Source organism: Leucoraja erinacea, chromosome 6, assembly GCF_028641065.1.
Source record: "Leucoraja erinacea ecotype New England chromosome 6, Leri_hhj_1, whole genome shotgun sequence".
Lineage (NCBI taxonomy): Eukaryota > Metazoa > Chordata > Chondrichthyes > Rajiformes > Rajidae > Leucoraja > Leucoraja erinaceus.
Genome location: NC_073382.1, coordinates 67274534 through 67293601, shown reverse-complemented (window position 1 = coordinate 67293601; position 19068 = coordinate 67274534). Strand labels below are relative to the sequence as shown.

General features: G+C 42.9%; 1 protein-coding gene across 1 annotated transcript in view; it reads right to left on the bottom strand.

The window, feature by feature from the left end:
* Nucleotides 1-232: 232 nt before the first annotated feature.
* Nucleotides 233-19068, bottom strand: part of LOC129698256 (melatonin receptor type 1B-like) — a 66610-nt gene continuing 47774 nt past the window's right edge. Inside the window, 1 exon segment of the mRNA XM_055637279.1 lies at nt 233-1130. Coding sequence (XP_055493254.1) covers nt 262-1130 — 869 coding nt within the window. The 3' untranslated portion in view covers nt 233-261.

Sequence of the window (19068 nt, the reverse complement as noted above, 5' to 3'; positions counted from 1 at the left end):
TGGTGACCAGAATTTTTCCTTCATTTATTGAAACATATTGTGCTGAGATTTCAAAACTGTAGTAATAGAATGCCAGTCCCTGCTCAACACCATCAACTATAAGAACCATTCATCATCTCAATAATCTGCAGTAAAATCATAACTGTCTAATAGTACTTTCAACAACAAAAAAAATACAGTGAAAGAACACATTTTGCTGTTTTTCAACAAGGTAGAAATTTGAACAGAAATAATTTGAAATTGCAGAGCAGTAAATTGATTTTACAAAGAGTTTGCTTTAACCTAATCATTGTTATTTAATACAGGTGATGGTTTAGTCTTCATTGCCTCAGTTCCTCCTCGTGATGTATCTTGAAACAAAAGGCGTGGTGTCGACAAGGACATTATGATTCTTTTATATTCTTTTCTGAAGTTTTGGTTCATCAGTCCATATATAATTGCATCAAGGCAACTGTTAAAGTAGGCCATGAAGTAACTGAGGACAAATAACCACTCTGGAATTTTTGGTGCAATCTTCTGTGGGTTTATAGCCACAGCCAGGCCAATGAAGTTTAGGGGCGCCCAGCAAAATGCAAACAACACAAACACCACAAACATGGTCAGAAAGTTTCTGAAGTCACTCTGCTTTAGCCTTGGTCCCATGTCCGTTTTGACACGTCTTCTTACTTGGATAACCAAAATCCAGATTTGCAGGTAACAGAATGACACAACTGTGATAGGAACTAGGAAGTGAATGATCACCACAGCAATGGTATAAGAAGAACTAATCGTCTGAGTAAACGTACAGGAGTAGACACGGGCATCATACTGTATCGATCCAACAAAGAAATTAGGTATTAATGCAACCACAGTCAATGCCCAAATGAGAAACACAAATATCATTGTGTTTCGACAGCTGTATAGTTTGTCATAAGTCAGACTGTGACAGATGTAGCAATATCTGTTAATTGCAATTGCTGTGACGTTGAAAATGGATCCTATTACACTTAGACCCATCAAAAAGCCACTTAGTTTACAATGAATATCACCGAGGAACCATCCATTGTGAAAAATTGCAAAGAGTATCAGTGGATACGGATACACAGCCACCACAAGATCAGCAAACGCCAAGCTTACAACAAATGCGTTACCTGCAAAAGAATAAGAGAAATATCCATTACGTCCATTAATTCAAGCATTTTTTACCCAAATATAAACTGACATACAATCGTGACTTTAAAATGGGAATTATATTGCCAGCTCATTCTATTCTGCATTTTACTTAATACACAGTATTACTTGTTCTAATCAGCTGTGATTTACCACCCCGGCAGCAATTAAATGTGAGCGTAAATGGTCAAGAATGTCAAGAGACAAGAGAGTCGTCATACAGAATGTACCAACAACAGAACAACAACATTCTTACCTGCAGCAGCTTAACAGGGCTCTAAATACAATACACCCAGCTAATACATAGTAATGAGAACAGATCAATAAATTAATAACTTAACTTCTGTTACTAACTTGTGCATACACTGTAAATCTTCCTCTGTACGAGATTTAAAGATAGAGAAAGATTCTGTTCACCACAGGAAAAGTGTTAAAGACTTGTTTAAGATTAGTATCAGTGTAGTAATGATGAAGGAATCCTAAATAAGATGCAGCCCGACACCAGACAAATCAGTGAGTTCAGAATATGGAAAGGGGATTAAGAGATGAAGCCATCTCACTAAAGTCTAATAATAGCTTGCAGATAGACACAAAATGCTGGAGTAACTCACTGGGACAGGCAGCATCTCTGGATGGAAGGAATGTGTCACGTTTCAGGTCGAGACCTGACCTATTTATACCAAAAATGTCCGAACCTGCTGTTCCAGCATGCCATGAAAATCCAAGGGGCTCTGAACTGAATTTTTATGAAACAAGTTGAGTGCTGAAAGGACTACTGGAGATGTGATGATTATTTAAATCCTAGGCCCACTCTTATACACCTGGCAGTAGTCCAATCCCAGCCTGTTGTAAAGATCAGTAGACTTAATAGTCAGTATAGGATGGCAGAGTGGTGCAGCAAATCGAGTTACTGCCTCACAGCTCTGCTGAATTGCATTCAATCCTAACCTCTGGTTCTGTCCATGTGGAGTTTTGTCTATGTATTCTACCTGTGACTGTGCTGGTTTCCCCCCAAATCTCTCAAACATGTGGGTTGGAAAGTTATGGCCATTGTAAATAGCCTCGAGTGTGTAGATGAGTTGGTAGAATCTTGGGGACAAATAGGAATTTATGTGAATATCATCATCATCATCGTTGAAAACATCAAAGGGCACCGTGCCTTACAATGCTATGTAAGAATGGCTCACTAGGAGCTCATCCGCCCTTTGCTGGTCTTGCCTATGGGGAGAATAAAATCAGATTAGTATAATGGTATGTTTGGTGATTGGCATAAACTCAGTGGTCTGAAGGGCCTGTTTACGTTCAGTAGAGCATCCACGTAAATTTGGCTTAAATGGAACTGAGTGACGAGGGCCCAGAATGTCTCCAACATTAAACGTCACTTTGCTTCAGTGAATCTGGATTGAAGGACAGAACATAGGGAGAGCACATTAAGAAAGTAACATTCTTAATTAGAATATCTGAATTAATTTATCAAAGTAGCAAATTTAGTTTGACAGGGACATCCAAAGTACAGTTACTTAATGTTGTGGTGGAGAAATGCGTGATTTTGCACTTAGGGAAGAGGAACAAGGAGAGGAAGTGAACTTTAAATGGTAAAGCGTAAAAAATGGAAGAGAAACAGGGAATCATGTCAAGTTATATTCTTGGGGTGGCACGGTGGCGCAGTGGTAGAGTTGCTGCCTTACAGCGCTTGCAGCGCCGGAGACCCGGTTCAATCCCGATTACGGGTGCTGTCCGTTCAGAGTTTGTGCGATCTCAACGTGATCGCATGGGTTTTCTCCAAGATCTTCTGTTTCCTCCAACAATCCAAAGACGTACAGTTAGGTCGGTTAATTGGCTTGGTGTCTGTGTAAATGGTCCCCAGTGTGTGTTGGATAGTGTTAATGTGCGGGGATCGCTGGTCGGCGCAGACACGGTGGGCAGAAGGGACTGTTTCCGCGTTATCCCTCTAAACTAAAACGAAACTAAACTAAATTCCTAAGAAATTGAAGCATAACATGATAAGGTTGTACTGAAAATGACGCTGTAAAATCTTACTTTAAAAAAAGCACCAAGAAAACCATTACCATCCTCTCCCCTTCCCTGATGTGTCCTTCCATCGACTATTGAGTATTAACAGACAGATCTGGAATATGCTAGGATTGAAACATAAATCCTAGCATATTTTCAAGTTCACAGTTGCAAGATTGTATGCGGGAGTACAATGCCCAGAATATACAATTTTTGATTGATTTCAGTACAAACACATAGTAATTCACCACTGCTAAAAAATCAGCTCACATCAGCAGCAATAATGTGATCAATAAATCCTAGAATTAATTGGAACTTCACATAGAGGATAAATCATCTTTTTTTTCAGTTATATCCATTGTGTGAATTAACTTGCATCAATTTGTATGCACCAAAGCTCTGAACCAGAATTAAATCTAATTTTCTTAACATTTCAACAGCTGAGCAGTTAAGAAATTTAGCTGTCAAATTTCTAAAAAAACTATAGCATGTATGTGAACTACTGACAATGATCATTTGTAAACGATATCTTCAAATGCCTGGAAATTGTTGCTGTTTCTTCCTGCGTTCACTTGATTGATCATTGATTTAGCCATTTCTGGATCAAATAACAACAATCACAAAACTGTGCTGGGCCTCTCCTAATTGGATTCCCATATCTTACATGTCCCCGTAGTTGTGCACGTACATCAAACAACATCCATTGTTGTGCAGTGCAATGTTCCACCATTGTCGTCATAAATTATAACTCAGAGCCTACAAATTAGCTGTCTCTGAAAGTCACAGCAAAGACTCATCTCCAATGCATTCCCATTCAGGCACCATTATTTCACCACTCAGCAATCAATGGGGGACATCAGAAGCAATTGCCATCACAGGAGATGTCTTGTGCACCCTAAATTGTGATCACAGTTTGATAAATGTGACATCCAGTGCTTTTGGACATGTAATTGTCTTGTTAACTTATTGTGGCATACTACAGTTGTCGGCAGCAGATTAAGAGTGGGACCTTCAGGCCAAGCACTGCGAGCAATTAAGGCAAAGACAGATGGACAGGAATCTTGGCGGAGGAGACACAGATACGAAAAGATCCAAAGACCCCTTCCACTGAGAGCTTTCACTGACAACAGCTTGCCCTGACCTCTCTGACGTGCAACACCTCCACAGGCTGCAGTCATTTACAGCAGTCATCGCAGAGTTGCATGACATTTTGTGCCAGAAGAGTTCTCACTGCAAAGTTCAGGGTCACAGTTATTGCCAATTTCTTAGTGTCAGGATTATTTCAACTGTCCACTGCCACATATCAGTTTGCAGCTTATTAAAATATTAGATGTCACTCAAGTTCAGTAACAAAGAAGAAGCCATTTCACATGCTTTTATTTCAGTGAAGAGGAGGTGGCACAGATTTGTCAACTTTGCTGTCTTCCCAGGATCCAGGCTGTGCTCATACAAGGTCTGCTGGCAAATTCCAAAACTCCTCAAGAATCGAAAAGACATTATGTCGATGAAAGGATAGAAAGCAACCAATATCCAAATCAAAGTAGTTGTCCGAATTCATTCCAAACCAACACTTTAAATTGCATATCTTTATGGTGCTAACAAGGGTAAACCTTTTGTTATGTGGCTGAAACTCTAAAATCATGATGAGATAATGGTAGATGTTGGAGGATCATATGAAGATGTAGAATAACTCTTTCCTTCACAACATATGTTCAGCATGGTAATTACACAGTAAATTGAAAATATAATCAAATAAATGAAAAGCTGGCATCAACTTACTACGGAATATTTTGCATTTTAACACCTAGATGTTGCTCTCTGGTGACTGCATGTAGATTGGCATTGATGTTCTGTTGTTATAATGTGGTGCTCCGCTGGGCCTTTCCCTTTGCCTACAAGTCTCTGCGTGTTGGTGATGCATAGTCACAAAGGGTCGGCCCTAGGCTGTCATTCTCAACCTGTTGAAGCTGCTGCCTCGGGTGGCTAGCTGTGGACCATATGGGAGCATGAAACCCAAGATTCAGGTATGCGAGGAAAAAGCTAACCTTGCAAAGAGATCACAGCAACGTTTGTCTCCTCCAGATCAATGGCCCTTTCTAGGATCTGGAATGGTCTTCCAATCTGCTGAGCAGCTGTATTTATCCTCCTGGGATATATATTCTATCATTATTATTCATTGCAGAGGCAGCTGGTAGACCTTGACTAACAGGTGGGGTGGAAGATTGCAACCTTCACATGGTCCGCCCTGCTTCCCCAAATGCAATAAACTCAGCATGCACAATCAAATAAGGTCAAATAGAACAAGTTGTCCTATAACTTTACGCTGTGCACGCCATACGCAAGAAGAAGAGAAGACTAGTAGGTGTCCAATTCCTACTTTCACCACTCTGTTCAGAAACAGTTCTTAGTTCAATCAGAAAATGTGGGAAATACTCAGCAGGTCAGGCTGCATCCGTGGGAGAAGAAATTGTGTTAACATTTCAGCTTGTAGTCCCTTCGTCAGAACTGAGGAAGAGGCAGAATAAACAGATGAAGTTACAGGGAGGGTGGGGAAGGAGAGATGTCTCTGATAGTGTTCAACTGGGGTAACCATGGGAATAAGCTGAGAATTTCTTCCCTGTTCTGACAAAGAGTCTCTGACCTAAAATAATACGTTTCTCTTCCCATAGATGTGTCCAGACCTGTAGAGTATTCTCTGCTTTGTTTAAGAATTCCATAATCTGTAGATTGCTTGAATTTCACTCAGCTCAACCAGGTGGGCTTTGTCAACTTCCAGTAGCCTTGGTCTAAAGCAAGGAGATGAAACATAACTCAATGATAATTTACAGCAATCTAGATTCACAGTCTTGAGATGTGTGAGTGAGCGAGCACGCATATGTCTGTCTTAGTAAGGATATGCGAGTTAGGGGCCACATTGTACTTAATAGTGATCACATTTACATATCAAGTGAGATTGTTTTTTTTAATTTATCTGCATTGCCCTATTGGAATGTGTAGGAAGGAACTGCGGATGCTGTTTTACACCAAAGATAAACACAAAATGCTGGAGTAACTCAGGACAGGCAGCATCTTCGGAAAGAAGGAATGGGTTGTTTCAGGTCGAAACCCTTTTTTAGAGATGCTGCCTGTCCTGCTGAGTTACTCCAGCATTTTGTGTCTATCTTGGCTCTATTGCAATGTTGCTCTTGGAGAACAAGACACCCTCCATTCTCGGCAAGCTCCACAAAAGGCTGGTGTAGCAAACAAAGGACATTCTGAAGAAGGATTCCGACCCAAAATGTTGTCAATCCATTCCCTCCATGGATATTGCCTGACCTGCTGACTTCCTTCTACACTCTGTATTTTGCACAAGCTTCCAGCATCTGAAGCTGAAATTGAACATACTGTATTTTACGTCTGACGTTTCGCAATGCGTGTAGCGCAATGACACACATGCGTCCTAGCGGGCTTACGTGACTCCGAAGTAAAATCTACAAACTTTGGAGTGTTGGATTACACTGGAACACCCAGAGCTTACCCACGCAGCTACACGGAGAATGTACAAACTCCGTACAGACAGCACCCATAGTCAGGATCGAACCCAGATCTCTGGTGCTGTAAGGCAGCACTTCATTGTTGTGCCAGTGAATTTATTTTTCAATCTTTTATTGGTATATCCTGCTTGGATCTTATTCCACCTGGAGAAGCTTAATCATTTTGGATTGAGATGGATTTTGGATACAACAGAATTCTTGGATGGAAGCACAGGAAACTGCAGATGCTGGAATTTTGAACAAAAAAACAAAGTGCTGGAGGAACTCAAGAGGTCAGGCAGCATTTGTGGAATGGACATACGAGGTTCAAATCAGGACCAAGGCTACAGGTGAAAAGGAGACATGAGGGTGTCAGACAAGGAAAGGAGAGAGATAAAATGCAAAGCTGGAGGGCAGGTTGCATGTGGAAGTGGACAGAATAATGTGATGGCAATGGACAATTACTTTAGGGTCAGCCACGGCCATGAGCTGGAACACTGACAATCCATGTGGTTGACTACCCTGCAGCTGGGAGAGTGTTCCCTTCCAGTACAGACCATGAAGATTGGCCAGTTAATGGCAATGCCTTGAGGACAGTTCGTTTTATAGTCAAGGAGGTGCTAGATGTCCTAAGATGTCTGCAGGTCGCCATGTAAATGTCATCGCTGCCTGTGACAGTTACCATGGAAACACCTGTCACAGGTCGCTGTGGAAACGCCCTGGTCATAGTGACAAGTTACCACAGAAATATTCTCACTGCCCATAACAGGTCACCGTGAAAATGCTTACATTGCCTGTTGCTGGTCACCATGGAAATGCATTCACAGCCCATTACCAGTTGCCGTGAAAACACACTCACTCTCTGCTACAGATCGCCGTGGAAACACCATCACTGCACCGTCCTTACAGGTGGCGGCATTGGCTGTAAGGAAAGATTGATTCCAGTGAGAGGGCTGGGAACGGGCCTCGAAGGTGCTCTGGGTCAACTGATGGAGGCGGCCCAGAGCACAGAGGCTGAGCGATCGCTGTCAGAGGTGAAGGATGATACATTCACGGGCCGACGTCGAGGAAGTGTCGGAATGTTCGCAGGCCCTGGAGCAGCCTGGGGGCTCCAATAGATCGGGCACCGTTCCAAGTGGCCAAGCACATGGAACAGACGTAGCCTGCAGAGGCTCGGGGCAGCAGAGCAGCAGTGGAGGACATCAACACATCCTCTGGCCACCAGGACGTTAAAAGTCCACATTTTAGAAATAAACTGGATTTAAAGGATACAAGATGGCACGTAAAACATGGTGACTCCTGTGTACTAACTCAGTGTAGTTTACCATCCTACACTCTCATACTTAGTACGATTATGCCTGATGTATGGTAGGATTGTCGCTGAACTGTACGCAAAAAAAGGAATTTCACTGTACTTGGTTACACAAGACAATAAAATACCATGGATCCAATGAACCATGCACAAGCTGGTGCAGAGTTATTGTTGAATTATGTCAATATATTGTGCCATTCAGTGAACATTCTCAGATTCAAGCCTGCCATTATTAATACATTGAGTCACAGATCAGCGTACATTTCATCAGATGTTTCCAAACGTTAGCGTTATGGTTTACTACAATTTAAAGAGGTTTGGGGAATCTAAAATCAGACTGTTGTGTATTCTTGAACATTATCCATTGGCCTTCACAATCCTGTGGAAATAGGAAAGAGAGAGCATTTAGCTTCGAGCCCATTCAGCTTCCAATGTGATGAGGGGAATCTAGAGTATGGCAGAAAGCTACTCAAAGACCTCTGTAAAGATATTGTATCTGCACACTGCACTAAAACTTCAATTAGTTAACATCAACTCCATTACCATACCTGCTCTGAAGTTACACATTACTGCTCAAACTCAGAGATTAACAGATTCTTGATTAGTAAGGGTGTCAGGGCTTATGGCAAGAAGGCAGGAAATGATTGAGAGGGAAAGATAAATCAGCCATGATTGAGTGACGGAGTAGTCTTGCTGGACCGAATGGTCTAATTCTGCTCTTAGAACCTACAAACTTATGAACTCATCGCCTTGCTCTACTCTAAACGACAAGGTATTGCAGATAGGTGTGTATGTGTCATAAGGTCATAAGGAAAAGAAGTAGAATTTGGTCATTTGGCCCATCAAGACTACTACGCCATTCAATCATGGCTGATCTATCTTTCCCTCCAAACCCCATTTTCCTGCCTTCTGCCCAAACCTCTGACACCTGTACTAATCAAGAATCAATATGTGCCTTAAAAATATCCACTGACTTGGCCTCCGCAGCCTTCTGTGGCAAAGAATTCCGCAGATTCACCATCCTCTAACTAAAGACATTTCTCCTCATCTACTTCCTAAAAGAAAGTATTTTAATTCGGAGGCCAGAGTGGAGAGCCCTAGACTCTCCCACTAGTAGAAACATCCTCTCCACGAGCATTGTATCCAAACCTTTCACTATTCTGTATGTTTCAATGTCCCCCATCATTCTTCTAAACTGCAGCGAGTACAGGCCCAGTGCCGACAAACGCGGATGGATGCATCCCCGTCCGTCACACAGACCAAGCTGACCACCATTGACTCCAGCCACACTTCATGCTGCCTCTTGAAAATAGAAGATCCCCCCCATCCCAGTCATTCCTTCTTCTCCCTGCTCCCATCAGGCAGAAGATACTGTAGCTTGAAAGCTTGCACCCCAGACTCAAGAATAGTTTCTTTCCCGATGTTATCAGGCTTCAGAAGCTTGGGAACAGTCCCGGTTATACAACTTATCTCATTGCGGACATTGGCCTTTGTTTCTGGAACTGTTATGCTAGAATGCTGAGAACTATATTCTACATTCTGTAGCTTTCCCTTCGCTCTACCGATTGTACTTGAATTTGATTGGATTGTATTCATACAAAACATTATTTATCTCGGCAGGGTAATTGATCTGCCAACAGTCACAACACACAATAAGATACATGAAACATGAAATTAAAGTGACGAGTGGAAAGGATTGGGAATGTGCAAGGTTGGGGAGGGGGAGGGGGAGGGGGGAGGGGGAGGGGGGGGGGGAGGGGGGTTATTCTACCCCACAAAAGAAGGGGGAAGAATTGTACAATTTGATAGCCACAGGGAAGATCTCCTGTGGCGTTCTGTACTGCATCTTGGTGGAATCAGTCTGTTGCTGAAGGTGCTCCTCAGGTCGACAGTGTGTCATGGAGGGGGTGAGCTGTATTGTAATATAATATGGAATTATCTGATTATTTTGCAAAACAAAGCTTTTCATTGTACACATTACAATAATAAGCCAAAACCTAAACCTAACATATCATCGTCTGAAGAAGGCTCTCGGCCCGAAACATCACCCATTCCTCTCTCCCGAGATGCTGCCTGATCTGCTGAATTACTCCAGCATTTTGTGTATACCATTGTCTAACATGTTCCCCAAAACTCCTGGCCCTAACCAAATACACACCCTGCTGGTATATCCAAACATATGGTAAATTTCTCTTTCTCCACCATGTATTACATCTCTGGTATTCCTTCCTTGACAAGGATCAGATTTCTACTGGTTGTATCCTTCCATGGAACTAATTTATTCCACAAATATCTAAAATATACCAAACCTGGTTATCCACATTAGAATTAGAATTTTAGCATCCTTTCACGTACTAATTCATTGCTGCCCATATAACAGATAAGATTTCTCTATTTCTCATATCTTAACAGACACCAAATTCTACTGGGGTCAAGGAAAGAGCGTTCACGTCACAACCCTGTTTCCACCAATCTTTCCACCAGCCCGCACAAGAAGCGACAAGCCAGACACCATTGTATGCAGATGCCGAGAAGTGTGTTCAGCTCTGGCTGAACAACTTCTAATCTTGTGTGTGGGCTCAATAAGAAGACCAAATTCTACTAGATCTCGGCAGCTAGTAATTAAAATAAAGTTGACCTCTGCTTCCTACCTGGATCATATTTAACAAATCCCTGCTACTAATCCAAACAGACATCAAATTTTGACTGTGCATTCTCAAAAACATAGAAATCATTGATGCCATTATCTAAAAATGTGTGAAACTCTTGTGCACAGGTAGTGAAATGCACAAAAGCTATGAAGTGACTATAGCAAAACACATCAGATCTCTGCCAGCAAGCACTAACATGTACTGTCCATATCCTAATCCTAATCTTTATTAAAATGTTACTGGCTTTGTCCTAACACTCACCAAATTGTTGCTACCCATATCCTAAAATGCCCCAAAATTCTCTTGTCTATGCCAAAATACGCACAAGGTCTCTGCTAGAAATATTACAAATATTCACCAAGTCATTGCTGTCTATTTCCTGAAAACCTAGCAAACCTTTGCTGCCCATTACCTAACATGTATGTTTTGTGCTTGGCTGGGGTAAAGTACACTAAATCTCTGCTGCAGGCACCCTAAAACACATCTCTGCTGCACATATCAAAACAATACTAAATCACTCTCACATCTTAACAGGCACAACAATCTCTGCATCTCATTTACTAAAACACATCATTGACTTTTTACCTCGGCATCGCTCTTCAGCATTCATCCCGTGTCCTTTGATTCCCTTGATATCTATAAATCTATTGTTTCTGTCATGAATCCACTTTGTTTCATTACACCAAGTCAATGAGAGTGAAATGGCTCCCCTGAAAGGGGCTCTCCACTCTAAGTTTCATTGTTAACTCCATTGACCTTCTGCACCTTTTGAGAATTATGCATCAGCTTCTCTGAAACAATGTTAACAGCAATGGGTAAAGGCAAACATATGGTGTAAAAAAGGGGCAAGTGTTAAGAAATATTCTCCAGATTGGGAGATTGGAGTTTATTAATATTAGATAGAGCTGCTAGATACAGAGTTAAATGATTAGCCCACTAAATATGTTCCAGCTTCTTTTATTCTGTGTTAGTTAGTTAGTTAGTTAGTTAGTTAGTTAGTTAGTTAGTTAGTTAGTTAGTTAGTTAGTTAGTTTGTTAGTTAGTTAGTTAGTTAGCTAGTTAGTTAGTTAGTTATGACTGTGTAGGATAAGTTGTTCAGTCAAATAAGAGAATTATTTTTCCACTGCAATAAGAAATATTGGACAAATTATGCAGTACAGTTATCATTAAACTGAAGTTAAATTTCATAATCTCCATGAAAAGGAAATGTCTTCACAATTTACAGTAAAATACCAAGTAAACTGCCTTGGCGAAACTAAACACTGTGTATTTTGCTTCCTCTACTAGGTTAGAAACAAATATGTTTTTCACTTTAGAAGTAACATTTTGATCATTCTGTCTCACCATCCGATGGATTGATTAGCAACTCAAACGAAATACTCATTTTTATGTCCCACAGGAGTTACCAATTACTCTAGTCCTCCTGGTGAAGATACTTCCGCAATGTTGCTGGCCTGGGAACTCCAGGTTTCCGACCCAACAATGATGAAGGCAAGGCAATACATTTCCAAATCAGTAAGGTAGGTGTGACTTGTAGGGGAACCTGCATGTGGTGTGCACATGCAGGTGTGCACCTACTGTTCCTGAGCACAAAATGAACTGCTGGGGTAATTCAGCAGGTAATGTACTATCTGCTGAGGGAAGTGGATAGGAGATTGCTCCACGAACCAAGATTCTTATATACAGAATTTTCCTTTGATGTTTTGTTTATTGCAGAAGGCACTTTAGAACTTTTCCTTCTTCAAAATGGTCTTATAACAAATATACATCATTCACCTCAGAAAGACACATCAGAGTAAACACAGCCTCAATTCCACAACATTACAGATAAGCAAATGTCCTGTTACCATTTTGACCTTATTTTGTTTTATGTTTGCCATTTGTCCTTTGACAACAGAGACCAGAATCTGACTAAAGTAGACTGCAGTCAGTTACAAATGCTCAGTTTCCACCTTCTTTAAAGCACAGAATTATGATAATGCATTAGAGCACTTTAAGCATTTTTAAGCACTCTACCCATCCCTGTCCCTTGCTGTCTTCTTGAAGCTTTGCACTTTATCTTTGACAGGGAGAAAGTTGGGTGAGAGAGAGATGAGGGGAAGGGATGTACAGAGTTTGCACATCCTTCCTACTAGTGAGCAAATAACAAAGTGGAATATAACATGACATAATTTGCAAATATCAGGCATGAATACAGATATCAGAGGAAATACATATATTTAACATAACCTGTACTTCTGCCTTAAAACAATAATTATGTTAAATCTAGGGATTACAAAGCCCTCACAAACTGCAACTAAACATCAGAAGAATACGTGTTTAAGAAGGAACTGCAGTTGCTGGAAAATCGAAGGTACACAAAAATGCTGGAGAAACTCAGCGGGTGCAGCAGCATCTATGGAGCGAAGGAAAAAGGCAACGTTTGAGGCCGAAACCCTTCTTTAAGGGTTTGAAGAAGGGTTTTGGCCCGAAACGTTGCCTATTTCCTTCGCTCCATAGATGCTGCTGCACCCGCTGAGTTTCTCCAGCATTTTTGTGTAACATCAAAAGAATAAGATTCCTGCTGAGCTGAAAATCAAGATGCAATGTGTAGAACAGTGAGCTTGCAATAAGTGCTGATTTCATAATTAAAGGAATGATGGCAGACGTATTTAAAACCTTTTCATAAAGGGCCTGTCCCACCAGCATGTGATTGCATGCGTCTAGCGCGACCAAACGTGGTCGCTTGAGGTGTACGGCCTTGTGAGGCCGGTCCCTCTTCCAACCACGGAGCCGTCTGGAGTTGTGTGGGGCTGGTCCCGACATCATACTCACCAATCAGCTGGGCAGGAGATGGGCCGACTGAATTTGGACATCGCACGGCGTCGGGCGGTTACGTCATCACGCAACGGCACGCCGAGCGGTGGCGTCATTGCAAAAACGCCACGCTCTAGGCGTACGCCGTCAAGGCACTGTGTACGGCGTCAAGACGCTGCATATGGCATTGAGATACTGCGTAAGCCTGTCGACAAGCCGTTGTCGCCCGGAATTTTTGGACAGTGTCAGTTTTTCGGAGCCCCGCGCGATGTCCGGACCAGCCCCGCACAACTCCATACGGCTCCGGCGATCGAAGTGGGACTGGCCCCGCGAGGCTGTATGGCTCAAGCGACCATGTTAGGTCGCGCTAGCCGCATGCAGTCGCATGCTGGTGGGATAGGCCCCTAAGTTCAAGAATAGGTGCATTATGTAGCAGTCATTTGAAGTAATCAGAAAGAAAACTAATTTAATTTGGTTCATTTATTATATCTGTAATTTCCGTGACTAGTTCTTGATCAAGCATTGTTACAACGTCATATAATAGTCAATTTATCTACAGATGTTTAAATAAGATGAGTTTCCTATGAATAAAATATATCCGTTTAGTTGATTTATTTCTAATATTTTGCAATATTAGATTGTAGTTTATATAATCTCAAGAGTCAAGAGTCAAGAGTATATTTAATTGTCATCTAGGCCTCCTATTATCTCAACTTGTAACATTAACTCAATTTTAATCCGCTTACAAATGCAGCTTCACCTGCTCAATATCTCAGTAACTATTTTACTTCAAATTTTCAATATCTGCATTCATATTGTTCTTACCTATATCTTTTTTTCTCTCTTCTCATTCTTTTCCACCGATCATTTTCTCCTCCAGACAGATCAGCTATAATCAACAAGCCATCTCTCCCTTCTCCCAGCTGGCACCAGCACCACTTCTGTCAAAGATAGAAACAAATGCTGGAGTAACTCAGTGGGTCAGATAACATCACTGGAGAAAAGGAATAGGTAACGTTTCGAGTTGGAACCCTTCTTCATTGTCATTCAATTCTCTGCATCTCCCCATCTGAAGAAGGGTCTCGACCTGAAACGTTACCCATTCCTTCTCTCCAGAGATGCTACCTGTCCAGCTGAATTACTCCAGCATTTTGTGTCTATCCCCATCACAGACATTGTTCCCCAATACTGCCACCACCACCCAATCCCTTCGCTGCAACTTTTCTTAATTCAGATTTCTCTGCAGATGCTATTTTATCTGCTCCGTATGTCCAGCATTTTCTGTTATTAGCTCCCAACACATTTTCTTTAAATGATATATTTGCTTTTAGATGCCGAGGTAAAACAGCCAATTTTACTTCGGAGTGACGTGAGTGACTACGTGAAGAACCCGCTCAGTGCGCAGGCGCGGCATTATGCCCAGCAGTGCAACAGCGGCGGCAGCTGGAGTCAGGCTCACCAGCTGCGCTTGAAAACGGACCGTCAGGTAAGTAGACGGTGCGTTGGGACTTAACAGAGGAGAGTCGCGTTTAGTGTTTTGCAGGGTGCAAGAATGTCTCAACGCAGAAAACTCTCGAACAGAACTGCCCGCGCTTTAACTCCACCAGAGGAGCGTTTAATTCCAGCGGGGCAGCAACCGGCGGCAGCGTCGCTCTCAGAGCGATTCGCTGTCCCCGAGACCGAGCCTGACCCAGTCACGCCAGAGCCTGCACGGCGGACTGGGAAAGCGGCCAGGAAGACCAATCGGCCGGTCAAATCAGATTCGTCGGAGGGGGAAATGTCTCCCCCAAAACGGAGGAGAGACAGCCGCCTGAGCTGCATTCAGCAGCTCCTGGAGGAGATGGTCCACCGGGAACAGCAGCGCTCCCGGGGAGACAGGACAGGTACCTCCTCCATAGTGTCGTGTCAGGCACTGCCCTTTGCTAGCTCATACCAGGAGGCTAGCATTGGTGACCAGGGCAGGGCTGGTCTGGAACAGGGGCAGGCGGACGAAATCGGGAGTATGCATGGGGTGCAGGAACAGGAACAGCTGTTGGGTGTGGTGGACCGCTTCGTAGCAACCCCACGGGCTGGAGCACCTCTAGAGCCAAAAATGGCAGCCAGTATTAACCACCTATCCAACAAGCCTCTACTGGAAAAGGTGCTCGCCGAGGTGCTGGAAGAACATACAGCACCAGAGAACTGTGAGGCCCTTAAGGTAAAAAGCTTCAACAGCCAAATCTGGGGAAATGTGGGGGCCCCTATTCGGGCACAAGAACTTAAGCTACAGCGGATCCTAAGGCTCCTGACGTCAGCTATCACAGCCTTTGCTCGTTCTGTGGAGACAACGGAGATGAGTACACACCAGCAGGATGTGCTGGCATTGATGTGTACCACACAATTCGAACTGAACAATCTCCAGAGGGAAAATATAAGACCTGCCCTCAATCCCAAATTTGCTGGCTTGTGTAAACCCCAGCTGCAGAGGCCGACTCATTGCTGTTTGGGAAAGATCTGAACAAAAAGCTGAAGGACATGGAAGAGGCATCCAAAACCTTCGGCCTCATGAGGGCAGGCCCTGGGACGAGCAAACCACGACCTCCGATACCCAAGCGGCAGCACCCCACGGCATCCACCAGTCGACGTCTGGAATATGGGACTGGTGAATGCTTGGGGCCGCATTATCCCCAAAGATCTTTTTTAGATCAGGGCCCGCTGCGGACCCCCTGGAAAATGCACCTCCCCCCAACATCGCCAGCACGTCGTCAGAACAAAGCACTCAGAAAACAGAAAAGACAAAACCGCCAATAACCATGGAGGTAGGTGGGTCTGGTTCCTACCAGCATACAGAGAATAAGGCTGCTTTACTAACAGGGGGGAGATTACACTTGTTTAAGAAAGCATGGGGAATGATCACCAGTGACAAGTATATACTCAACAGCATTAGAGGATATAAAATTCAGTTTATATCAGAAACAACACCGCCAGTTCAACATTGGCCCGAAAGGGTATTTTCTCCCTCCAAAAAAGAGCAACGGGAGGGACAAGCTGAACTGGTGAGACTTATAAATAAGGGGGTCATAGAAAAGACCAAACATGAACCCTTGGAATTTGTATCCAATATATTTACCAAAACCAAAAAAGATGGTGGATGTCGCATCATCATTGACTTAACATCCCTAAACAAGTTTGTTAAGTATATACATTTCAAAATGGAAACATTTGTGACTGCTGGACAACTGATTTCCAAAGGATACTACATGGCAAGCATTGACCTCAAGGATGCTTACTATCTAGTACCCATACATAAGGATCATAGCAGATACCTAAAATTTATCTGGATGGGGCAGCTGTGGCAGTACAAAGCATTGCCTAATGGGCTCACGTCAGCCCCAAGATTGTTCACAAAAATATTAAAGCCAGCCATGGCAATATTAAGGAAACAAAAACATATAGTCATGGCATATTTGGATGATATCCTCATAGTAGGGAAAACTATGGAATTAGCTGTGGCAGCAGTCTCAGCTACAAAACAGCTCCTTGAAACTCTGGGATTCGTCCTACATCCAGATAAATCCAAGTTAAATCCATCCTCTATTATGGACTACCTGGGGTTCACAATTAACTCAGTCCAAATGACTATTACCCTGCCAAGGGAAAAGATGATTGCATTAGCACAATCATGCAATAATTTAATAGTCAACAAAAGACCAACTATTCGACAAGTAGCAACAGTAATTGGTAAAATGGTAGCAGCATTTCCGGCTATACAATTTGGACCTTTGCATTATCAAAATTTACAAAGAGCAAAGGTGCAGGCACTAAAACAACATAAAGGTCACTATGATCGGGTCATGATGTTACCCACGGAAGCAATATCAGAGCTACAGTGGTGGACACAAAATATTTGGCATAGTTTTAGTCCTATTATCATTACTAATCCTATTTTAGTTCTTCAAACAGATGCCAGTGCTCAAGGCTGGGGAGCAACTAACTCCATATCCAGCACAGGTGATAGATGGACTAACTCAGAATCATCATTACTATCTACACTGGGCATTAACTATTTAGAAATGTTGGGCGCCTTTTATGGTTTAAAAGCATATGCATCAAATATGCAGCACTTGCATGTTCGATTACAAATAGATAATACTACGGTGGTGGCTTATATTAACCATATAGGCGGCATAAAATCTTTATTGTGCGACAAATTGGTCAATATGATTTGGCAATGGTGTGTCGAAAGACATATTTGGCTTTCAGCTACCTATCTACCAGGTAAGCTAAACACAGTGGCAGACACCAGGTCACGCAAATTCAATGACAACATCGAATGGATGTTAAATCCTAAAGCATTTGCTAAAATTGTCAAGCAATATGGAACGCCAGATATCGATTTATTTGCATCAAGACTAAATCACCAGTTAACTATGTACGTCGCTTGGGAACCAGATCCAGAGGCAGCAGCGGTAGATGCCTTCACGCTGGATTGGGGAAAGTTCTTTTTCTATGCCTTTCCTCCCTTCTGCCTCATCAGTCGGGTACTTCGCAAAATCCAGATGGACTCGGCTTCTGGTATTTTGGTGGTACCCGACTGGCCTACACAGCCATGGTTCCCAGTACTACATGACATGGTGGTGGAATCACCAATGGTGTTTCTCAGTCATCCAGGACTATTGATTCACCCAGTGTCAGGCATAAGCCACCCATGCCATCAAGACATTAAACTCCTGGGTTGCAGATTCTGAACAGACCCTACCTGGACCTGGGATTATCCGAACAAACCATCACCACCATGTCAGCATCCCTGCGAACATCTACCAAGAGGCAGTACTTAACCAGCATCAAAACATGGGAGAAGTATTGCCAGAAAACAGGGACAGCATATGAAACAGCCACAGTAACCAACGTATTGGAGTTCCTGGCCTATCTACACCATCATGAAGTGATCAGCTACAGTGCCATTAATACGGCACACAGTGCTCTTTCCGCGTACCTCAAACCAGCAGGACATCAGGCCATGGGATCCCATCCACTGGTGGTTAAACTGATGAGGGGCATTTACAACATCAAGCCCCCTAAGCCCAGGTATACCCATATTTGGGACATCAGTGTCGCCCTGACATACCTCCGCGAATGGCCACCAGCTAGATCCCTCAACCTCGAGCAATCAACACTGAACACGCTCATGCTGATGGCACTGGTATCTGCTCAGAGGGTCCAGTCGCTACACAAATTGAGACTGGACAACATGAAAACAACTCCAGACCAGATAACATTCATTCTACAAGGTCTGGTGAAACAAAGCAGGCCAGGAACATCCAATTCACTAGTGGTATTCCGGGCCTACCCACCAGAGCCACGGTTGTGTGTGGTGACCCACCTAATACAATATATCGACACAACCCACAACATCAGAGGGAGTGAACAAGCCTTATGGGTCAGCCACAAAAAACCTCATGGCCGGGTAACAAGTCAAACCATCTCAAGATGGCTAAAACAGGTATTGGAAGCTGCTGGGATAGATATTAACACCTTTAAATCTCATTCCACTAGGGCAGCCTCCACATCAACGGCAGCTAGGATGGATGTGCCTATTGACCTCATCCTGAGTACAGCAGGATGGTCGAGGGAGTCCACATTCCGAACATTCTAC